General features: G+C 42.7%; 2 protein-coding genes and 1 non-coding gene across 22 annotated transcripts in view; 2 read left to right on the plus strand and 1 right to left on the minus strand.

Annotated features, from left to right (window-relative positions):
• Positions 1–5,317, minus strand: part of DST (dystonin) — a 497,752-nt gene extending 492,435 nt beyond the window's left edge. For 12 of the 19 annotated variants that reach the window (XM_073810895.1, XM_073810888.1, XM_073810887.1 and 9 more), the window contains exons 1-2: positions 5,002–5,317; positions 4,374–4,435 (exon numbers count right to left, since the gene is read on the minus strand). In XM_073810895.1, coding sequence (XP_073666996.1) covers positions 4,374–4,435; positions 5,002–5,182 — 243 coding nt within the window. In that variant the 5' untranslated portion in view covers positions 5,183–5,317. The remainder of the gene's footprint in view (positions 1–4,373; positions 4,436–5,001) is intronic. The other 7 variants (XM_033864484.2, XM_033864483.2, XM_033864472.2 and 4 more) reach the window with 4 other exon arrangements.
• Positions 5,318–5,479: 162 nt separating this feature from the next.
• BEND6 (BEN domain containing 6) overlaps positions 5,480–24,973 on the plus strand; it is a 52,287-nt gene continuing 32,793 nt past the window's right edge. The window contains exons 1-3 of one of the 2 annotated variants that reach the window (XM_073810896.1): positions 5,480–6,030; positions 20,667–20,764; positions 24,759–24,904. In XM_073810896.1, the coding sequence (XP_073666997.1) occupies positions 24,785–24,904 (120 nt within the window). In that variant the 5' untranslated portion in view covers positions 5,480–6,030; positions 20,667–20,764; positions 24,759–24,784. The remainder of the gene's footprint in view (positions 6,031–20,666; positions 20,765–24,758; positions 24,905–24,973) is intronic. The other variant, XM_033863699.2, reaches the window with a different exon arrangement.
• LOC117314023 (small nucleolar RNA SNORA18) lies at positions 9,153–9,278 on the plus strand. The gene has a single exon (XR_004528710.1). It is a non-coding gene; the product is annotated as a small nucleolar RNA SNORA18 (small nucleolar RNA).

Genomic DNA, 24,973 nt, shown 5'->3' on the forward strand with positions numbered 1-24,973 from the left:
AACCAGTAACTATAAAATTTCAGCACTGATATTGGGAGTGACCTGGAAGTCATCGTCAAGGCAGGGACTACACCTCAGACCCATTCTTATTCCTATCCTCTAATATCATACCTCATAAAGGATGAAAAAGTAAATTTTGTTTTTAAAATAATTGTGTGAAACAAAATGAACCCTGTATCATGTGTGGAATTCAACTTAAGACTGATTTAATTAGCATAAACTAACTTAGACCTAGAATTTAACTCTAGGCAAAGAATTTATTTTAAATAAATAAAATAAATAAATAAATTTTTTTTATTTATTTATCTTTATCTTTATAAAGATAACCTAATTGTAAAAGAGAACTAAATAATAAACTATCAGTTTCTCTAATCCACTGAGTAACCCTTAATGAAAGATGCAAATTCCACAACAAGCTGTGAACTATGGGTATTCCACTGACCATTTTTCCATGGTTTGGTGCAGGGATTCTCTGGAAACATGATGAGGCCAAGAGGGTCAGTGTGGACCATCCTTTCATCTACGATAACGTGGAAAATTACTGGAAAAACCCAAAGGATTTGCCCATTCAGCTTTGTAAGAAATCGCCACTAAAAATTCACTCCACTTAGCCTCTCTCTTTCATTGAGAATTTTGGGCATATGATTCTTTGAGCTGTGAGTGACACAGTTAAACACTACACAGCAGACAAAATGTAGCTGGGGGTTCCTGTCTTACTGAGTCCTTATCTCGCTTGAGTTAACTAGAGTTAACTCTTTTGGTTCCTTTCCCTTAAACAGGAAGTGAAGATATTTACTCAATCCTGATGGACACAAAACACCCTCCTGCCTCTGCTGATATCAAACAAGGCTGCCCTTATTCCACCGAGCTGATGAATAGGGATCATGTACCACTGTTCATGCTGGGTATTCTCCAAGGGCATTATATGTAATTGTCTTCACTCTACTGAAGGGCTCACAAGGTTCTTTCTTGTAATCTAATGGTACCTCAATTACCCATATCACTTTCCGAGATTTCCTTAAAATCAGGACTGTCACTGTCTGATCTTCACCACAGGCATCTAGGGAAACAGTTAAGCATTGTGTAAAGTCACAGCATCAAACATTATTAAGTCCCCAGGAAAAGTATCCTTCTTAGAGACCCAGAATGAACACTTGGTTTCCAGACTGTGTCCCATCTCCATGTGAAATCACCTCTCATCACTATATATATTGTTTATTACTATATATATGGTACAAGTATTTTATTTTCATATACAAAGCACATATTTCTAGCTATCTAACTGGGCCTTTTATCTGTCAGAGAATTGGAGATTGAGCCCTTGCTGAGTAGATTAATAATTTTACATTCTCATATGCTATTATTAAAACTTAGAGAACTCTTAAGCCAGTAGAGATGAGTTTGCAAGTATATGAAAATAAAAAGGGGCTGTTGGTGGTTATGGTTCCCAAACATCTCATAAATCTCTGAATCATTTATTTCTAGCTTCATGAGGAAGAAACTGAGTTGAAGAAAGGTGTTTATTATCCACTTAGTGAGGGGGGAAAAGCTGCAGCCCCTCACAAGAGATACGTGGCTTTTTTTCCTGCTGCAGAACTTCCCCAAAGCACACTGAGTCCTGATGCCAGGGTTTCCCCCGTGGAGAAGTATTTCTCTCCCTACCTGGGAAGAAACATCCTGAAATTTCCTCTCCAGTTGGACTTTCCTGGACGTGTGGAAAGCAGAAGCAATATCCTCCGCCAAGCAAAGCAGCCAAGAGCTAACTGAACTTCCTCATGTGTTCCAGGGCTTTCCCAAAGCTCTTTCACATTTCAAAATAAGTCCTCAGATCCTAAACCCATTTTCCTCATTTGACAGCCACGGCAATACTGAGAGTGAATTATCTACTGACTGAGATTGGGATGAGGAATAGAATACTCGACAGGACTATAACTTGTAGGAAAATCAAAACATTTTCTTTGATACTTATTTTGCAGCAGCTACTGCTACAAAGCAACAAGAATAGCCATTATGTGACACAAGTTCTAATTTTCTAACACGCTAGAATCCAAAAACTTCATAGGTATTTCTCAAGGAGAAAATCCTGCTGGAAATGGCATTTTGGTAGAAACGGAGAAGGAAAAAAAATCCCCTCTGTTTTCCGTAGAGGAAAATGTCTTATTTGTGGCGAACATGAAACAATGATGAAATATGACATTCTCATGGAACAGTCTCACGATTTTTACTTATAAAATGACATTCTTTGAGTAGTTTAACCCAGGGACTTGGTATGAAAAGGAACATGGGGGGCCTATCAACAAATGAAGCTAATACTGCATTGAACTTTCTGAGAAAAAAAAATCTAACCAAATACATTTTGTTATAATTAGTGATTTACATTTTTTAACACAAACTCCAGGGCAATGTTTTAAAGTCTAGAAAGATAAAATAAGAGTTGGGATTCAGCAAATGCTGAATTCTGAGCAACGTCCTGAGAATGTGCATTTTTCTTTTTGGCCCAATTCTGAGTTGTATTTGCCCAGTTACAAGAACTGGCACTCACAGAGAATTTTTCACTCATTTGATAAATACTTATTAAGAGCCCATTATACACCAGGCAGTGGGGATATAGCGCTAAACAAGAGAGACTTGGTCCATGCCGTCATGATGTTCCCAGCCCGGCAGACAAGGCAAATACGAAGCACACACAGGATGTCAACCTGTACCAGGAATCTTGTGAAATGAGCTATGGCATTAAACAATCACTCCCAGCTTTCCTAACCAAATGCAAGCTCAGGACAAATGCTTAACTGACAGATAACTAGACAAAACGTAGACCTATCTCATTTTTTCTGCCTATGCTTTAGTTGAAACACTTGATGACTAATCTAACAACCCATAACAGGATTCTTATTCTGGTTCTATCATTTACACGTACTGGACTGGTGATTTCCTTTAAAAATGAAAATCCTAAATTTTGGTGTTCGCACCCTGGCTGTGATTTATTTTTTGTCACCTCTAAATGGGTTATTCTATTAAATTAATCAAGTATTCAAAAAGTGTTGGTTCATAACAGGCACAGCTTATGCTGTTTCACATAACTTTGAATTAATCTAATAAAGACTTTAAGATTTGTGGACAGATCTTTTATTTTTACACATTTTTAATTCAATTTTACAAAATGTAATGATACCTACCCAGTACTGAATAGCTACTATGAACTAAGTGGGGTTTTGTTAACATGATTACTGGTAAACCTGCCCTCCCCCTACAGCCCTATAAGGTACTATTGGCCCTATTTTATAGTTGAAGGGCTGAGAAGTTGAGAGAGTTTCCCAGCACCACACAGCTAGTTAGTGTAAAGGCAGCAATGGAACCTCTGATTATCTGACTGGTTATTTTATTCTCTTTACAGTCCTAAATTGAGTTAATAGTTCTCACCCACTGGGGTTCCATGTAGAATTATTCATTGTGCCACATTATAACGATGTTATAGTAATGCAGTAAAAGCTATCAAGCAACCAGAGTCCAATCAAACATCTAGGGTGGAATAAAACATTGGATTAACTAGTGAAATGAAATGTAAAATAACTTTTCAGGTAAATGGCAAGTCAATGGAGCGTTTCTAACTATGAAGTCTCTGCTAAAATGAGCAAAGGGCATCAAACATTGCTACCAGCACCCTCCTGGCTGTGTGAAACTCGTGGGAAAAGAGGGACAATCATCTCGCATTAAGTGGAGGGTTGGCCTGGAAATTCATCAAGAAATGCTGGGTCAGGGAGAGCTTGTGTTTCTCATTTTGGTCTATCTCCAGCGGAACTAGTCCTACAACAGTTCCACTGAATTGCTGCAAAGCCAGGTCACCTGTTTATGGAGGGATGGTCCACGTTTTGTTAGTAAAGCCAGATCACTACCACCATCGCTCTGCAAAAATCATCAGACATCCCCAGTAAAACATGGAGCTCTTTCCGGGTGAATAGGAATATAAACTTGAAAGTCTAAAGGAAAATGCACATGGATCAAACTGCTCTGCACCAGCTCCCTAAAAGCTCCCAGCTGAGGTTAGATACCCAAGTGAACAGCCGCCGCCAGCTGCCTGCACCCAGAAAGCTTCGGGCGATTTATAGATTGTCAAGGAAACTGAGATCCATCCCGAGGCTCAGTTCCTAAGGTCTGGCCGCTTTTAAGGGCTGTCTCACCCCTTCCAGCACAGCGGCTCCAGGACACAAGAGATCTGCCAATACCGTTCACTAGGCACTCATGCTGGGGAGTCACTTAAAAGGAAACACGTCCCTTTCGGCTTGGGGGTAGCATGCTCGCCATTCAACGCCCTACTGGCTTCTGAACACCCATATGATTAATATTGGTACCCAGCAAAGAGAACTTCTTCTGACCTTGAGCGTGCGCGCTAAATAAATTACCTCGGAACGAAAGTGGTGTGATCTCAAAACAGCATCTGCGGAAAAAAAAAGAAAAACGAGACGTCAATTAACTCCTTGTTCTTCACCTGCCGAGTCACGGACGACTTACCCGGGGGACGAGGGTCGGGGAGGCGCGTTCCGGACGCCTCTAACGCAGTGGGGACAGCCTGCTGGGAGGGCTGTTTACTAGGCCATCGGTCTCTAGGTGATTTCTCCGCGAGAAGTTTCAGGGAAAGTTCTGGGGGAGTTGGGGAGCCCCGAACTCTCCATGCTCCACGGTCCAGCGCCGGCCGGAGGGTGGGGGTGGACGAGGCTGCCGCAGCCCGGACTGCGCTCCAGCCATCCCCAGGGCTTAAGCACACTGACACCAAGCATCTGGTGCGTTCCCCCCACCTCCCGGCGATCTGCTTCCCGCGGTCACCCCAATCCGGCCGACCCGAGGAGGGGGACAGGGACGCTAAACACGGAAACGCACTGGGCTAGGGGAGCGGGCGTGGATAGGGTAGAGGGAGCAGCGCGGAAGCCAGAGAGCGCGCTTCCCTCTTCAAATCGGCTTAAAGATTCCTTCCGGCCCGAGTAAGCCCGTCGCGGGGTGTCTTACCTCGGCTCCTTGAACGACCCGAAAAGACCGATTTCATCGGATGCCTCCCCTTCTGGAGCCTGCGGTGCCAGCAGCAGAAGAAGATGATGGTGGCGATGGTGCCCAGCAGAAGCAACAAGAGGAAAAGGGCACATTGGATGCTGTAGGGTCTCAGCAAGACGAGGAAAGCGGCGGCAATCATGGTGCGGGGCGAAGCGGCGGCGGCTGCCGGCGGGGCTGGAGGGCGGCGGCACAAGCACCCGCGCGGGGCGCACGCTGAGCTGCGGGCACGGGCGAGCGCAGCTCAGCGCGTCATGCCCGACGCTTGCGGCCCCGCGCCCGGCCCAATGGCTGCGCACTCGCGTCCGCCGCGCTACGCGAGTGAGCCCGGGCTGCGGGCAGCGCTGGCCATGACTCAGCAGACGGCGACCTGGCACGGACTTGGCCGCGGGTAGCCCACCCCGCCCTCCCCGGGCGCCCCCGCCCCCACCCGTGCGCAGCCCCCGGGCGCAGCCCCGCCGGAGACGCGGCGGACGGGGAGGGGCAGCGCCGCCGGCAACGGGGCCACCTGGGCTCTGCGCATCGTCCCACGGCCACCGCCGGCCTCTGCATCCCCAAAGCCGGGAGCACGTGGGGCGGGGCGGGGACGCGGCGGCCCGCGGGGGGCGGGCGTGGGGCGTCGCGGCGGGGGCTCAGCGGATGACATCACGGCCGGGCTGCGGCAGCGCGGGCGCGCGGACATGGCTGCTACGGCTCCGGCGGCAGCCGCGGGCTGCGCCCGGGCCTGAGCGTCCAGCGCCATCCCGCGGGGCCGCCCGCCGGTCCGCACCGTCCGGGGGGCACGGGCCGGGCGCCCCTCCGTTCCCGGACGCCCGGGCTGCCACCTCTCCAGCCTCCCGTGCCCAGATCGCTGGAAACCCGGCGACAGGGGGCGCCCCGGAGCCACGGGGAGACCGCGAGGCGCCGACTGGAGCCTGCAGGCGGTGCTGCCCCTGCTTCCCACCTCCCCGCGCCCCACCCTGAGGCTGGGGCTTCGGAGGATGCAGCTGGGTGAGCTATTGCTTGCGGGGGGTTCCTGCACGCCGAAGCGTGAGCCCCGGGCAGGGCCTTTCCTGGGAATTGGGGTCCCCCGGAACGGGGGCCCGTCCCGTCCGTCCCCCCTGAACTGGGCGCGCTCCCCGGCGGAGCGCTCGGGTCTGCAGACTTGAACTCTGTCACTCAGCCGAGAAGGGGGCACTTTGCATACTCTTGTATCCATGTTGACCCTAAAACCTTGCCTCCTTTAGTGCAATTGGAGGCAGAGGCAATTTCAGATTGAGGAACCAGCAGATGGAGGAAGTTGGAGATTGGCTTGTAAATATTTTGAGGAGAGATTTTGTAGGGCGAGTGAGGAAGTAGTGATCTATCACACTCAAAACGCACACACTCCCTTTCTCCCTCTTGCCCCCTCCCCTTTCTTCGTAATCAGCAAAAGGAATCCTGCAGTTGGAGATTTTCCTGGGGCCGCTGGCGCAGTGCGGACGCGGGAGGCGCGGCGGGGGCGCTGCAGTGGCCTCTGTCCCTGCGGCCGCCGGGCCACCTGGCCCGGACCAATTGCGACAGTGACCTCAGCCGGCCGGTGTTCTGTCGCCTTCTGCTGCTCCCGAGCCAGTGCTGGCTTTTCCCGTGCGGGGCTGGGTTTTGCTTGTTTTGTTTGCTCGCGTAGAGAAACTGCAATTATAGTGACAAGGTAACCCATTACTGCATTTGTGGAGTTGCTAGTAACTACTAGGGTGGACTCTGGAATATTTCGGAGACTGAAGAAATTGTGTCTTAATAAAGTATTTTGTAAAATTCCGGAAAGCAGTTCAAAAATCGATGACAATACTTAATTTTGTTATTTGTTTGTAGGATCTCAAGATCAGTGTGGTTTTCTAACTATACAAAATACACTATTCAGCTCTGCATAAAGGCTTACCATTGATGTTCTTAAGGCCTTTAACGTATTACCACGTGTAAGCATTAAAGGACACTCAAAAAGGCATTGAATAATGCACATCTTAAATGCCAGATTCATCACCATGGGAAACAATGGATTGAGTTTTCTTATGTACATCTTGTTTCCTATGATAAAATAAGCATTATCTCATTCAGTTGTTCTGGTTTGAAGGTGGACCTTGCTTGCAGATGCTGTATAAAGTGAGAATGGTGAATCAGAGTGCCTGCAGGATGGGCTTACAAGGTCCCTGGCTCTGGGCCTGATAGGTAGCACTGCATTTGTGCAGGTCGCTCAAAGGTTTCCTGATACCGCAGCCACTGCAGTGGGAGACCACATTGCCATCCACTGTGCAGGGGTTATTGAGGAGAAGCCTGGGAGCCTGCCGTGTGGGGCACAACAGGAAAGGAAGAATTCTGTACCGCATTGCCTCACAGTGGCCTGGTGGAGTAATTTAAAACAACAACAAAACTGAATTAACCTTTTGCAAACATTGGGAGAAATAACTAATGAGGAAGGTCATCGTTACTTTATACTTATTGAGGAAAATTTGTGAGTGAGCTGAAATGGCCCTAAATATCCTTGAAACATGCCGAAGACCGCAAATACAGCATAGTAACCATTTTGCCCCAAACTGTGCATTTATAACAACAGAAAGCAACTAAATAGCAATTATGATTTTGAGTTACAACTTGTTATCACTCTGAGTCTTGCTGCAGCCATTTGTAAGTTCGAAGTGCACACAAGAACATCATTTATCTCTTTTGGCAGGCAAATACTTAACTGCCCTGCAGTAGGATTATAGATATTTCTTTTTAGATGCGTTCATTTCTGTTCTTTGCATCAGTTATCTCAAGGATACTAATAATAATAATAAGCAAACCAAATCGTTGAAAGAATTTAGTATTTAGGTTCCATTGTTTTCTGCTTTGTTTGTTGCTAATTTATCACTCCCTTCTCCAAATGGCATGTTATTAATTGCTTCTTTCTGTGTGTTTGTGTGATGCTAATGCGTTGTGGAATTCAATAAATATTAAATCAACCAATCAATCCTTTTTGGAAGTTAATTTAGTAAAATTCATACCTTTTCTTTCTGATAGATTTTCATTAAAAAATAATAATTGACATTATATCAAATTCACAAATTTAAAGTTTGGAGGTAGGGGTGGAGGAGGAAAGTCCATGGCCAAATCTTTCATACCAAAGAATGAAAAAATGAAAATGGAAAAGTATATATAATTTTTTGACTTTTTATGATAGTGAGCTAGCACTGTCACACAAGAGAAGACAAATGAGTTGGGGAAATTAGTTAAGAGAGTTTGGTATCTGGTATGTAGAAGATGGTCCACCCTGCAGCCCTTTTTCCCTTTAGATGCTCAACCAAATTGAGAACACACACGAGGAACTGAAAGGAAATTAAAATGTTAACCCTATTCAGGGTGAAGTCAGATTGAAGAGCATAGCTTAGGCTCAAAGCCAAAATGGGGCGTCTTATTCCTTTTCCACTAACTCTTCACCCCCGCCCAGTCACAGCTAAAGAATTACAGTCCTTCCCAACAGTAAAGCAGGAAAGAACCCTACCTGTACTACTTCTCACCTGAAGACCAGAGGCTAAAAAGAGCCTGACACTCTCCAATCCACAAGGCCTGCAGCACGAGTGAGCAAGAGGCAGGACCGTGTGTGAGGAGGGACCTTTTATATACCAGCCCTGCCCATTGGTGGCCCCAGGCCCTCCCCAAGGCCCCTCATCACTGAGTCATTCTGCTCCCAAAGATAAGAGTAAGGGGCTTTAATAACATGACAGAAACATCTTCTGCAGTACCTCCCTAGAGGTAGGAAGTTATGGCACAAATTCCTGATGTCTGGGTCAGGGAGAAATATAGAAAAGAAGAGAAGGATCCATCTAAGCTGTGTGGTGACCAATTGAGGGAAAGGCAGGGATTGCAGAGGACTCACGTTTTGGGCTCAGGTGAAGGAAGAGTTGTGAAGGCAGAGGTGACAAACTGAGTTTCAGACCCATTGAGGGGCAGAGGTGTCAGAAGGTCATCCGTGTGAAATTACCCATGAAAACACGGCTGGAGACTGAGAACCAGAGACAGATGGGAATCACCCACATCAATTATAGTTGAAGTCACTGATGTGGACGAAATGACTATGGAAGAGAAAGTGTAGAAAGAACTGGTATCAGTTCTATCAGAAAAAGCCCTGATGGGGCTTTTTCTGTAAACCTGCATCGCTGGAACCGCCTCGTAGAGTAACTATGTGGTTTCCTTTACTCCTAGAACTATGTGTTAGATCTGTGGGGAAGAACTACAAGACAGAGCTGACAAGTGAACTGTGAAAAGCCAAACAGTAAAACTTTTTTTATCTTAGGTATTTGGCACATCCCAATGATCTCTACTGTTCTAGGGTGTGACAGCTTAGGAGTGAATATGATTTGAACTTAATGCATTTTTAAAGGGTATCTAAAATTCAGAACCAGGCAGATCCATCTCCTGACCCTAAACATGGTCCTAAAGAAAACTGCTTGAGGAAATTGGATCCCAAAGATTACAGGTGGGGAATTTTGAAGTTTGTCCATATTCCATTGGAGATCAAAGAAGCCCAACTAAAAGGATTGTGGACGGACTGACATGACAACTGTGGATTGAGCAAAACTTCTTTTTGCAAGGGCTACCTTATCTTGAAGGTTCTGGCTTTGGTGAAACAAATGTGATTGGCAGTGGAAAAAATCAGAACATGTGAAATTCCTTAAAAATTTATTGACTGAAATAATTTTGCCTATGTTACACATAATTTAATAAAAAGAAAAAAACCTTTACACTTTGTGCAGAAAGTAAAAAAAAAAAAACCAAAAGCTGGAATCAGAGCTTTGGAGATATCTTCCCCTTGTGGACTGGAGAAGGAGAGCAGATGACACGTGGGAAGTGCTTCCAGTTCAGGGGTTCCCAGGACAGATGCACATCTGGGGTAAGGAGCCTGAGGACTGAGGACCAGTGATGATGAGCCCTCTGCACACCTTCCGGGGAACTGGCTCATCGCAGTGGGAGAGGCTGAACCCGGACGGGAGTGGATTGGAGAGGGACGAGGACGTGGGAAAGAGGCAAGAGCGCTGTCTACAGTCTTTGGTGAAATTTAACTCTAGAATGCATGGGTAGAAATGCAAGTAAAGCCTGAGTAAAGGGCAACACATGGGCTTTTGTCAGGACAGGGGTACAACTTGGGAGATGGAGCCAGCAGTGGGAGAGAAACTGAGAGTTGAAGGGAGGGGAGAAGGTGACCTCTCCAATGCATTTGTGGTTTAGATACTTGTCCTCATGCTCCCTGGGTCCCCCAGACCAGTTCTTTCTGCTCTCAGACTGCCTTTGACTCTGCAGAATTAAAACTGACCCTGACTGGTTGTGATGGCTCCCTGCCCCTGGGCCCCTCCCCACCAGCCCTGGCTACTAATGCTCAGACTAGAAGAAGGATTTTTAGGGAAAGAGAACGAATGCCTTGGAATGTAGCTCTGGCTGTTTGTAAGCGTTTATTACAAACCTCGATAGAAGGTAGTAGATGACCCAACTGGTAATCACACAGAGACATTCCATTGGAATATTACCCCCTTGAAAACCAAAAGTTTGGGTAAGAATGGCTCTAGCAATAAATGATTTGAAGTAAATCATACCGATTTTGGACTGGCAACCTTCTTGATCCTAAGTGAAGTTTTTTACTCTCAGAAATCAATGGCATGAAAGGAATTGGGAGGAATCTGAGGAAACATGTTGTATACCTGTTTATTCCCAAATAGTTTTCATGGCAGTCTGAGACCAGGGCCTATGCCAACCATATACATGTTCTTGTATTGAAAGTTCAAGGAGCTACATCATTTGGGAGCACCGACAGCAACTAACATAATCTTGGAGGCAATTTCCAGCCACCAGAATCAGGGGAGCCATCATACAGATGCATCACTATTGTCGTTTTAAATTTTGCATTTATGAAGGAGAAACAATTGTTATTTGCAATAATATCAAATCTTTGCAGCAAATATATCCCAGGAAAGGACTTTATTTTACAGTAATAAAAACTTGGAAAATAACTTAAAGGCATCATTGTAAGAGAAAATATTTCAAATGACATCATCCCAAATTGTTCTTTTAATGTTTTAGAAATTTTAGAGCCTAATTAGGATTTGTTATCCTATGGGTGGCAAAATCCATGATAATGCTTGGAGGGAGGGGTTGTTCTTTTTTGTGAACATTACAGACTTCTCAAAAAAGTCTGCTGAGTTTGAGACTTTAAAAACATCAGTATAATTGAATTCATCTACTCTATAATGCTTTGCAGACAGTTTTTGTAAAGTAATCATTTATTATCCACAAGCAAATAGAATTCATTTCCAGTTTCCACAATGAGTGTGGGATTAGTCATACAGCAAAATACTGAGTCATTTGGCCAGAAAGTTTACTCAGAGTTGTATGAACTGCCAATGGAAAATCTGAGAGCTGTTCATAAATCAAATTATAAAGCTCTCAGAGTTATAAATCACTGTGCAGTGTTGTTCATTATTATTCAGATAGTGTGAAATATTTCCACCATTTCTAAGAATGGGCAACTTACAAAGCCAGTTTGAAAGCAGAAGTCATTGCCTTCTAGATCCAAGATAAGAGTTGCCATGTTCATTACAAGCATTTCAACATTCTTAAGTGAAAAAAGGGAAAAAAGTAAGGTAAGAGGTTTATAAGTTACATAGTAAATATGTTATGAGATGAATAAATTCTTGATTAACTGATGTTTATGAATTAAATTCCAGATTGTCTTAATAAAACAACAGCAATATTTAATAGCTAAATTATCTCCATTTCTTACAATAATTTTTTGTAGGACTTTTGCGTTAAATATTTTGTGGTAGTAGCTTTGTATGCTAATGCATCAGCATGCTGATGGCCTGAAAGAATGTCACTAAGAGAACAGAGATAGCAAGCGTATCAAGGAAAATGGGATGAGTAACCGAAAATTAGTAAAAGATGTTTCAAACACACACAGTTCCAGAGAGTATTGAAATTATCCCAGTGTAATGACATCTCATGGATTTAGGAACAGAAAGAAAAATATGTCTTAAAATGTCTTTGTGGTTCCAAAATACTTTATGGAGTAAGACAGGGAAACAAATAGCAAACTCACTGAATTAGAATCCAGTAAAGTTTACATTTCAAAGAAGAAAGCCAAAAACCTAAAGCCTGTTCTTGGTCTTATCTCTGCTGTAGGAGCTTTTAGCCTGGAATTCACGAACAGGATTCTAGGGACCTGAAATTATATGTAAAACTGTGACTCTCTTTAGAGGGACATGGTCCATAGTTTTCACCAGGTTCTTAAGGAGTTATTACCAAAAAGAAAAAGAGAATCCTCAAAACCATACAAATCCACACAGATACCAAGGCTTCTGCAGCATCAAATCATTCTCTCATCCATCGGCATCAGGTCACCTAAGTGCCTCCCCTGAGACTGGGAGAAGGGTCTGGAGCACCATCAGCCTGGGATGAGCTGAGGAAGCACTCAGCTCTAACCTATACAAGTTCAGGGACATTTCCCCAATGCAGGCGAACACCGCCCACCCTACGGCTAAGTGGAGACAGTGTTCTCTGAGTTTCCTTGTCTTCCCGAGAGTTTAAACAGATTGGGAGAGGGGCAAGAGAGTTCACTCTGTAACTTTCATTGGAATGTCAGTTTCAGCCCTGAGAAGGGAAGCCTGTATTAACGATCTAGGGCCACTCCACAACCATCCAGATGTTTGAATGCATAAGCCCATTCTGAGCGAAAAACACTGGTCCTAGAATTCAGTCTTCAGCTGAATCTGCAAGGATCTCCATAGTCTTAAGGCTAAAAGAGAGGCAAGGACGTAGTATCAGGCTCCCAGAAACTACTCCTGGATATCCTGGTGAATGTAGCAGACACTCCTCCTACATCCTGCCTAAGCCTCAGCTGTGAGGCTTTTCAACATCCAGCCTTCCCCGGACACCTGGGAGCTGGGGCCCTGGATCCTACCAGGATAACCCTGCCTGTGGTGTGGAAGACCGCCCACCCATCCTAGTGGCTGAGCTCCATCCACCCACTGTCTCGGGCTTCCCACGCTTGCCGTGCCTGTGAACCCCGCCCCCCATATTCCCAGGACACTAGATCCCCATGTCCTGTCACTGTGATCACATTCCATCACATTAAAAGGCTGGTTATTTCATCATGGGACTTCCTCACTCCAGTGGGCAAGTCCAGTTTCCAGGGTGTCCTACTCTCTCCGTCTGGTGGTTCTATCTCCTCCAGGTTCCCTGCTGACCCCGTAGGCTGTGAAGGGTTTTGTACAATATTCATGCATTCCACCCAGAGACAGCCTTTGAACCACAATTTCCTGAGCGTCTCAGATCCCTCTGGGTCTATTCTTTGCAGTTTCATTTTGGGGCCATCTGCAGTGAAGCAGGAACCCACCTTGAGCAGACACTGCAGGGTCACAGTTAGTGTCCCCCATGTCCTGGCGGTCTGCCCCAGGTGAGCTGATGGAGTCTGGGTCTAGGTGCCTGGATTAAGGGGCACCAGAACCCCAGGAGTCGGCTGGTATGGTCCCTGTTTACTTCTCCTCACCCACAGGGTACAGGACCATGTCCTGGGTTTCCTCATCAGGGAATGTAATGTTGCTTCAACAGGATACAAAAGAATATTAGAGCAAGAAATTGGTAGTAATAATATTGTATTGAAATAATATTAGTATCTAATATTGGTAGTAGATGAGAGGGCAAAGCAGTTAAGATGATTGATTAAGTAAATTATCTGAAATATGTGACTCAGCAGATTATGTTGACCTAAACTTTCAAGATTATTAAAGTACAAAATTAATAGACACATTGGTAAATGGTATACACTTAATTTCATTAGTATACGATATTAACATGGCAGATATTTCAAAGAGAAATTAGCTTGTCCTTTCATGTTATAACTGATAAGATAAATTAATATTTGAAAGTTGCATCACTCCTGATTTTTATGCATAGGCATTGATTCCTGCATCAAAATTATTACATTTTGTGAATTTTAAAAATTGGTCTGAAACTTATTAATTTTCTAGAATATGGTTCCTTAAAGCAAAAATCTTAATGATCTCATCTTGCACTCAACTTTCAAGATGGATAGAATGTTCTACATTAATCAAAAAAATGTGAAATTGTTCTTACTCTTCTTCATTGTTCTTACTCTTCTTTAAGCGTGACACTGCACTTGTGTTTCTGATAAATGGGGAAAAGGCACATAAATATCAAGGATGGGGACAGGTAATAACATAAGAATAGCCAAGGAGAAAAATACTCACAAAAATTGATATTCCTCAGAAAAGGTTTTGGAGGCCCTAGAACCATAGGAAAACTTATCCAGAGTCCCTCTGAGTTTTGCATATACTTTTTTGTGCAGACTTGCAGGTGGTCCCACACACACATACAGCTACAGGCTTTTTTATTTTTTAATTGAAGTATAGTTGATTTACAATGTGGTGTTAATTTCTGCTATACAGCAAAGTGACTCAGTTATACATATATATATTCTTTTTCATATTCTTTTCCATTATAGTTTATCACAGGATATTGAATATAGTTCCCTGTGCTCTACAGTAGGACCTTGTTGTTTATCCATTCTTATATATACTAGTTTGCATCTGCTAACCCCAACTTCCGAATCCATCCCTCCCCCAACTCCCCTCCCCCTTGGCAACTGCAAGTCTGTTCTCTATGTGGCTACAGGCTTTTCGTAGACATTTGAGGGGACAGGTGACATTGTGGAGCAGGTGAAGATTATCTTCCAACGCTCTCAGCCTCTGATTTCTGCACTATTATCTCTCTGCTGTAGGTGTCTTGTTCCTGACCACATCGAGATGAAAATGAGCTGGTCTCACTGTCTCATTACAGATGAGACAGAGGCTGAGCTATTTGGCATCTGGCTTTCCTGCCAGGTCAGGAGCAGCAGAGAGACTCTGGTTCAGATGATGCAGTTCGTGTCTTTCTCTGTTCAAACTGCTGTAACAAAATACCAGAGAATGGGTAGCTTATAAACAACAGTAATGTATTTCTCACAATTCTGGAGGCTGGCAGTCCTAAATCAGGTGCCAGCATGGTTGGGTTCTGGCGAAGCCCCTTTTCCGTGCTGCAGACTGCTGACTTCTCACTGTGTCCTCACCTGACAGAAGGGGCCAAGGATCCCTCTGGAGACTGTTTAATAAGGACACTAATCCCATTCATGACAGCTCCCCCCATCATGACCTAATCACCTCCCAAAGGCCCCATCACCTGATACCATAACCTATGAGGGTTAGGATTTCAACATATGGATTTTGGGAGGACCCATTCTGACCATAGCAGCCGGATGTAGGCAAACCAGGAGGAACAGTGCTGTACCTCGGGGCTCGTCATAATGGAAATGTCACCAGCTGTAGGCTTACAGGGAAGGGCAGGAAGTGGTTATCGCAACCTGACACGAGAGGGTCACATAGACAAGGCAACCCCACAGGAAGGGAGGCAGGAGGATACATCCTCCTAACTCCCTGTTCTCCTTCCCTCTGATCTCCTGCTTGGACATGCTGTTGGCTGAACCCAGCTGGGACGAGGGCAAGGGAGCCCAAGCGTGTCAACCTCCAGGCTTAGAGAGCAGCTTAAAGATTGGGGGGAGAAGGGATCAGAGGGGCAAAGAGAGGGTCTCCAGCCCTTGTGGCTGAGTGGGATGAGAGTCCTGAGAAGCTCTGATGATCCTGTCAAGACTCCAGTCTCTGGGGAAATGGGACTACGAGGCAGAACTTGGCAAGGAGGGCCCTGTAAGAGCTTCATCAAGCAAAGAAAGCAAAAGCTAGTTACTGGAGGTGATAGAATTTGCTGAAAAGCTGATTTGATGATTAGTTTCTAACTTCTGGCTCGAGTCCTTCTTATGGGTTAGCAACTGGGATTGGTTGCCAGGGTCCACTGGGGCCCCAGTTTCCTCATCTGTTAAGTGTGAATAATCCTTGGACCTACCCTGGAGCACGATGGTGAGAATTAAATGAGGTAGTACAGGTTAAATGCTTTGAATGGTATAGTAAGTACTCAGTAAATATTAACTATATTTTTATTGTTATTAAATGAAGGAGACAGGATTGGAAAGATCTAAGGATGTCAGGTAGGGCAGGATGGGGAGCTAAATGAATTCCTTTCCTAGATAATGGTTACATGCATGACAGTGCATGACATCACAGCTCATTGGTTAAATTAGCTTTAGTAAAAGTGCATCCACAAACTCTGGCCTGATGAGACTGTTTTTCTTTCCTTTCTCATCATAGGAAGTTGAAAATGATTCAGGTCTAGAGTCCCTCAAACATATTTAGTGTTTCTGAGGTTCACACACAGTCTCCAATCAGTCTAAGCCATGCAATCATAGTTTGGCAGCATTGCCGTATCATCCTAAAGTATATTGATCATCTTTTTAGTTGGAGTATTTCTGGAACAACTTGGAAATTGAAAACACGTTAGATGGCATTTGGAATTGGCGTGAGGAAAAAGAGTGAGTTGAAATGCTCCCTAATAGATATTAGTAAAACCCTGTAGTTTCTCTCCAGAAGTCAAGAACACTTTGATAAGGAAGCACTTGCTTTGCTCAGTAGAGCGCTGTGCTTGCTGCAGGAGAGGGCGCCCAACCCTTCACAGCCATTCTGATCTTTGGTGGTTTTTTTTTTTTTTTTTGGTAGAGTTTCAATTTTTTAAAAAATTGAAGTGTAATTGATTCAGAGCCATTCCTATCCTGATTTGCCTTCTTCTAGTGTATATATAATTAAAAAATAATAATATGGACATGTCCCTCCTCCATGCCTTGCCAAAGGCTGAGCTGAAACTAGTAGCCCATTTTACAGAGAACATTAAACCAGCCACTGGATATTTAGAAATATGTTGGCACTTTTTTCCTGGCACTTTGGAACTCATTTAGAGGGGAGTCTTCAGTTCATACTCCGACTGGAGTACTGAAGAGGACCTTCTATGTCTGTACATTCCAAAACCGATATGTATAGAAAACAATCCAAAACTTTCGGCAATTTGAAAGGGTACTTAAGTTTTATTGTAGTGCCGTACTTGCCTTTCATGATTTTTATTTAATTCATAACAGAATTTTTATTTAAATACAAAGGGAGGTGAGATACCTGAATGATATTTTGATGTTCATTTAGTTTCCTTAAATGTGGTCCCTTGGGCTTCCCCAGGTGTCACAGTGGTTAAGAATCCGCCTGCCAATGCAGGAGACATGGGTTCGAGCCCTGGTCTGGGAAGATCCCACATGCCGCGGAACAACTAAGCCAGTGCACCAAAACTACTGAAGCCTGTGTGCCTAGAGCCCTTGCTCATCAACAAGAGAAGCCCGCGTACCACAAGGAAGAGTAGCCCCTTCCCTGGTGGCGCAGTGGTTGAGAGTCCGCCTGCCGATGTAGGGGGCACGGGTTCGTGCCCTGGTCCGGAAAGATCCCACATGTCGCGGAGCGGCTGGGCCCGTGAGCCATGGCCGCTGAGCCTGTGCGTCCAGAGCCCGTGCTCCGCATCGGGAGAGGCCACAACAGTGAGAAGCCCACACAGCAAAAAAAAAAAGTAGCCCCTGCTCGCCGCAGCTAGAGAAAGCCCGCGCACAGCAATGAAGACCCGACGCAGCCAAAAATAAAATAAATAAATTTATTTTTTAAAAATATGGTGCCTCGGGCTTCCCTGGTGGTGCAGTGGTTGAGAATCTGCCTGCTAATGCAGGGGACACGGGTTCGAGCCCTGGTCTGGGAAGATCCCACATGCCGTGGAGCAACTAGGCTCGTGAGCCACAACTACTGAGCCTGCACGTCTGGAGCCTGTGCTCCGCAACAAGAGAGGCCGTGATAGTGAGAGGCCCGTGCACCGCGATGAAGAGCAGCCCCCGCTTGCCACAACTAGAGAAAGCCCTCGCACTGAAACGAAGACCCAACACAGCAAAAATAAATAAATAAATTACTAAACTCCTACCCCCAACATCTAAAAAAAAAAAAGTGCTGAATATTTATTTAAAAATATATATATGGTGCCTTTTGTTTCTTAGAATTTCAGAGGCAGCTTTTGTATTTTTGAACTCCTGCATTAATTGTACTATTGACATATTAAAAGTAAACCTAAATGCATTAATAATTTATATTTTTATTAATTTCATTTGCTTTCATTAATTACAAAGTTCTCTGTTCTCTATGTCTTATTTCTCGTACATGTTTTCCATAACTTGGAGGCTGGTTAGAACATTTTTCAAGCTATGGGTTATAACCCATTAGTGAGCTGCGAAATCAACTTAACATGCTGTGATCAGTCAGCACTTACTAAAATGAAATAAAATACAGTAGATAGAATAGAATCTGAAAGAATACATTACATGCAGTAAAAGTGAGTATGTTTTCTGAAATTTTGTTTTAGTTTTTTGTGTGTGGGTGTATGTGTGTATGTGTGTTTTCTGGATCAAAATGTAGAATGTATATTTTGCCGTGAGCTACAAAAGATTGGAAAAAAATTGAAAGTCATTGACATGTTATTCATCCAACCACATATCTTGGGAGAGTCTCATGGCTGTGGTTATATTTAATCTTGCCCCTTACAACTACCTGGGAATTAATCAAATGGTTTCTGTTAGCAAAAAAATAAATAAATAAATAAAATATAAAACAGGGCAGGGACTTCCCTGGTAGCACAGTGGTTAAGAATCCGCCTGCCAATGCAGGGGACACGGGTTCGAGCCCTGGTCCGGGAAGAAACCACATGCTATGGAGCAACTAAGCCCGTGCACCTCAACTATTGAGCCTGTGCTCTACAGTCCACAAGCCACAACTACTGAGCCTGCGTGCCACAGCTACTGAAGCCCAGGCACCTAGAGCCCGTACTCTGCAACAAGAGAAGCCACCGCAATGAGATCGTCTCAACTAGAGAAAGCCCGCGTGGAGCAGCGAAGACCCAAAACTGCCAAAAATAAATAAATAAATTTATTTAAAAAAATAAATAAATAAAGAGTGGCAGATAACTCCATGGTAAATTTTTTTACCAACTATAGGAACTAGTAGTGTTTATTATAGAGCCATATTCATAATACCCATTCTGAATTTGCTAATTGGCAGGTAGTACAAACTTTGACCCACCTGTCTGTGGATGTAAGAACAGTGGCCTGAAATCTACTGAAAAGTAGAGCTTCTAAAAGAGGTCTGATATGTCCATTCTGGTTGGTCTTGAATGAATTGTGTGTTTGTGAAGAAACTTGAGGATTTGCTCTTTAATGAAATCATATCAGCAGGAGAAAATTTTAGTACAGTTAGGATATTACAAAATCTGTATTTTTGCAAACTAATTTTTTTCCAACTTTTTTATTGTGGTAAAAACACATAACATCAAATTTACATCTTAACCATTTTAAGTGTATAGTTCAAGGGCCTAAAGTACATTCACATTGTTGTGCAACCATCACCATCATCCGTCTCCAGACCGCTTTTCATCTTGCAAAACTGAACTCTATACCCATTAATCAGTAACTTCCCAGTCTCCCCTCTCCCACCCTGGGCTTATCAGCAACCCCTGTGAACCAGGACTCTGGCTCTGTTACCATCACTAAATAATACTGATTATTTAGTGATGGTGAACAGTTATATCTGGCAAAATCCACTTTTATCAAATAATAACAATTTGCTGTAGGATCTAACTGGCTATATATTGTGTCTCTCAAGTGCTGCTCTAAATGTTTAGTAATAATGTGCAGTGAAGTAAGGCACTGGGGAGAAAGAAGTTAAAGCGGTTGTTCTGCTTGCCAGGAAGAGAAATGAGGATGACAGAAAAGGAAGCATGTGACACATCTGAATTCCTTTTCAACGTGATAACTGAGCCCCTAGATCAGGGTTCAGCAAGCTGCTGCCCCTCTGCCTGCCTCCTGTTTCTGTACAGCCTATAAGCTAAGAATGTTTTTTATAGTTTTAAATACTTGAAAAAAACCAATATAAGAATAGCATATCATGATATGTGAAAACTGTACAAAATTCAAGTTTCAGTGTCCACAGGTAAAGTTTTATTGGAGCACATCCACACTGCTGTGTTTACAGATTGCCTGTGTGCTTTCATGGTGCAAGGGCAGAGCTGAGTAGTTGTGACAGAGACCACACGGGGTAGCCCGCTCAGTGCAGCACAAACCACAGTGATGCCATTGTAATAATTTGACATTGTTTTAATGTCGTGCATATCGTCATACCATTGTATGACACTGCATTTTATTTTTTTACTACCAGTGTATGCCAATCATGCCAAAGCAAGAAAAGAAAGAGAAAATTTGACTTAGTGCTTTTAAAGCAGAGTGGCGTGTGGATTATTTTGTCACCAAACTAGACGGCAAAGCATTGTGTGTATTATACACTGACACTATACCTGTGCTTAAAAAAAAACATATATATGTCACATTACCAAACTCAGTATTCATCCAACTCACAGGACAAGTCACAACAATTAGAAAATTTTAAATGAAATATCACAGCAGAGTTTCTTCACAAAAATGAGTCTGTAACCAAAATAAGTTTCTGGGTGGTTTGTTTGTTAGCCAATTAAGGAAAGCCATTTACCAATAGTGAGTTAATTAAATCGTGTTTTATTGCAGTAGCTTAAGGCATGTGCCCAGAAAAAAATAAACTTACTTAAGACTATTTGCCTTTCAGCAAAAACAGTTATTCAAAGGAATGAGGACTTCAGGAGCAACATAATTAAAACACACGGCAAATGACTGAGTTTTTCTTGGCTCTTGACAAATCAACAGGTATTACTGATATTGCTCAGTTCTTATTTATTTGAGAAGTAATTGCTGATTAATTTAGAGTGACTCACAAATTAGCCATTATAAATAGTCTGTGAAACAACTGTGGGAGAGAATATATCCAAAGAGGTTGAGAAAGCACTAATTCAGTACAACCTGGGTGGAATCTGCTAAGACTTGATACAATTGATGGTGGTTAAAAATGTGTGTGGAGCAGGAGAAATGTTTGTTGGAAGATTTTACAAAACTTGTGAAAATGTAAGGTCCTTAAAGCCTACAGTTATTCATTTTATTATTCATCAGAAGGTACTTTGCAGAAAATATTTGAACCTATTATGTATTTTTTTTTTCCTTCCTTGCGGTACGTGGGCCTCTCACTGTCGTGGCCTCTCCCGTTGTGGAGCACAGGCTCCAGACGCGCAGGCTCAGCGGCCATGGCTCACGGGCCCAGCCGCTCCGCAGCATGTGGGATCCTCCCGGACCGGGGCACGAACCCGCGTCCCCTGCATCGGCAGGCGGACTCTCAACCACCGTGCCACCAGGGAAGCCCTATTATGTATTTTTTAAATAGTTGTATTGAAATATTATTCACATGCAATTCACCCATTTGAAGTACATATTTCAATGGTTTTTTGTTTGTTTGTTTATTCAGAGGGTTTGTGCAACACCACAATCCAATTTTTAAAAAACGTTTTTGTCCCCATTGAAAGAAACCCATTAGCAGGCATTCCTCCCCCAATCCCCCAATCTCTCACTCCTAAGAAACCACTAATCTGTTTTCTGACTCTATAAATTTGACGATTCTTGACATTTCACATAAATGGAATCATACAATGTGTGATCTTTGGGGACTGATGTCTTACACTTAGCATAAAGTTCCCAAGGCTCATTTATGTTGTGGCATGTATCAGAACTTCTTTTCTTCTTATTGCTGAATCATATTTCACTGTAGGGATGCACCACATTTTATTTATCTATTCATGAGTTGATAGACATTTGTTTTTTTCCACTTTTTAGCTATTATGGCTAATACTGCTATGAAGGTTTGTGTACAAGTTTTTGTATGGATGTATGCTTTCACTTCTCTTGGGTATATACGTAGGAATGAAATTGATGTGTCATATGATGACGTAATATTTAACTTTAGAGCTGCCAGACTTTTCCAAAATGCCTGCACTATTTTACAATCCCACCAGCAAGATATAAGGGTTCCAATTTCTCCACATCTTTAAGAAAACTTTGTTTTCTGTCTTTTTTGATTATAGTCATCTTAGTACATATGAAGAGGCCTCTCATTGTAGTTTTTATGAGCATTTATGTAGTGATTAATGATACTAAACCTCTTTTCCTGTGCTTATTTGCTATTTATATATCTTCTTTGAAGTGTTGTCTGTTTAAATCCTTTGTCCATTTAAAAAACTGGAGCATTTGTCTTTTTATTATTGTGTTGTAAGAGTTCTTTATATATCTTGTATTCATGTCCCTTGTGAGATCTATTTTCATATATTTCCTTCCATTGTGTAAGTTGTCTTTACTTTCTTGATGGTATCATTTATGAAAATAACGTTTTTGTTGTCATATCTATGAAATCATTGCCTAACCCAAGGTCACAAAATTCATAAAATCTCATAATGGGTCAGCATTGGCAAGTAAGCATTTGCCATTAATTCTGATGGTAGGGAACACTTTGAACCCTAATTAAACAAGATATTTTTTTAAATTCCAGTCTCATTTGTAGGCCTGTCTGACAAAAAGTTATACTCAATTATTATTAGTATAGTTTCAATTTTATGAATAAAACTTTTGTGAAGATCTATTTTCTTCTTGCTTATAAGTACCTACATAATATCCTTGATTTTGCCCCTTGGCCTGCAAAGCCTAAAATATGTACTATCTGACGCTTCACAGAAAATGTGTGTTGACCTTGCTCTGAGTAAACAGACGAATGATATTTGCTACAAGTGGAGTTTTTGTCTATGGAATGCTCTTAACTGTGTATCCCTGATTTAAAATTGCCTATGGCAAACATACCTAGGATCTATGGATTTATAACTCCCTGGAGAAGGTCATGCAAGCTGTACAACTCTAAGGTATAAAATGGAGAAGTGTCACGACTTAAACACACCCACTGTGTGAGGTGACCCCCAAACCTCAGTTAGAGGCCTCACCTCTTATTCTAGAAGGAAGAACCTACAAAGCCTGGATGTCCTAGACCTCCCCATTCTGCCTGTGCCTTTTGATTGCTTGTATCTTTGAAATTATTAATAAAGTTTGATACTAAGTAAGACCTCTGATATTTGTGAGTTAGATATTACAGTCCAGTCCCATGTGTTAGCTGAAGCACTATTCATGTATTTGAAAACATAAAGTAAGTTTTCAAAAAGTCACAACAAGCAATCTTGGAAAGACTAAATATAATTTTATGCTTGGAGTAGAGAATAATGAATTTCTCTTAAAATAGGTAAAAGAACCATATTTTCTAAAAGGATTACTTGGTGTAATTTGGTAAAGAGTATAGTTACCTTCTACTCAACAATCCACATATTTGTCAAACTCCCTTTAAGCTAGTCTCTTCTGTAAAGTTTTATTATTTATAATTAAATATCTTTTCATGAAAACAAACCAACATATGCAAGTAATAAGGATGCTACAGGGACTTCCCTCGTGGTCCCGTGGCTAAGACTCCATGCTCTCAATGCAGTGGGCCTGGGTTCAATCCCTGGTCAGGGAACTAGATCCCACATGCCACAATGAAGATCCCGCATGCAGCAAGGAAGATCCTGCGTGCCGCAACTAAGACCCGGCACAGGCAGATAAATAAATATTAAAAAAAAAAAAAAAAAAGGTGCTATGACCAAAAGTGTTGAATCATCCATACACAGCAAAAGCTAGATTTGATCATTTCAAAACTATTAAACCTAAAAACTATCATCTGTTTTATCAGGTTTTGAAAAAATGATTCTACCTTAAAACTTTAATGAAATGCATTGTTGCCTTTGAGATTTTTTTGCATTCTTTATGGTGCTACTCTTAAGTTTACACCAAAGAAAATCTTCCATCTCAAAACTTCAGAGTTTTCAGAAAAAAAACAGAACAAATTTCTAGGCCATTCTTATTGATCTCCCTTGGAATATTTTTTGTCCTGATGAGATCTGCTATTATTATTTTTAAAGATTTATTTATTATTTTCATTTATTTATTTTATTTATCTTTGGCTGCTTCGGCTCTTATTTGCGGCACGCAGGATCTTCAATGAGGCCTGCAGGATCTCCGTTGAGGTGCGCAGGCTCTTCGTTGAGGCATGTGGGCTTCTCTCTAGTTGTGGCGACCAGGTTTTCTCTTCTCTAGTTGTGGTGCACAGGCTCCAGGGCTCATGGGCTCTGTAGTTTGTGGCACGCAGGCTCTCTAGTTGAGATGCGTGAGCTCAGTAGTTGTGGTGCGTGGGCTTAGTTGCCCCGCGGCATGTGGGATCTTAGTTCCCTGACCAGGGATCGAACCCACATCCCCTGCATTGGAAGGCGGATTCTTTACCACTGGACCACCAGGGAAGACCCTAGATCTGCTATTATTAATGTCTTTTTCCTAAAGTTATATAACTTCAGTCCTCAAATCATTTGCATAATTTTACAAGGTTTCTACTTTGTTTTTTAGACTCCTCATAACTGATTGACAAGAAAAAACTTGAAAAGATGGAAAAAATTTATACTATTTGATTTTATAAATGACAACTTCCTGTATCCCACGTTCTGAAAACATGATATCCTCATGATTTTGAACCAAGTGAAAGTGTGTCCTGAATTAGCCAGTGGGAGAAAGAATGACAGGAAGTATTGAGTAAAATAATTTACTTGAGTGGCTAGTCCCTTTATGAAACATACAGTTGTAAACATATTATGGATCCTTTTGTTTGTTTTTCATTTTAAGGAAAAACATTAACTTTTGGACTACGTCCAGAGTAGCACCATCTCATGGGCATTCCCTCCTCCTACAATTTCAGAAAACCTTTGGTAACTAACTAAGAAAATGCAGAAGATCTTGCAAACAGAGGAAATTACCAATACCCAAGCTCTTAGAAAAGGAAAGAGGAAAAGGACGGAGACGATGGACTCAGAGAATGCGAACAGTGACCTGGATAAAGGGCAGGTTGGTGTGCTGTTGTTGTGGTGGTACTTTCTTCCCTTGCTCTGCCATAATTCCATAATTCCTTTCACA

Source organism: Tursiops truncatus, chromosome 10, assembly GCF_011762595.2.
Source record: "Tursiops truncatus isolate mTurTru1 chromosome 10, mTurTru1.mat.Y, whole genome shotgun sequence".
Taxonomy (NCBI): domain Eukaryota; kingdom Metazoa; phylum Chordata; class Mammalia; order Artiodactyla; family Delphinidae; genus Tursiops; species Tursiops truncatus.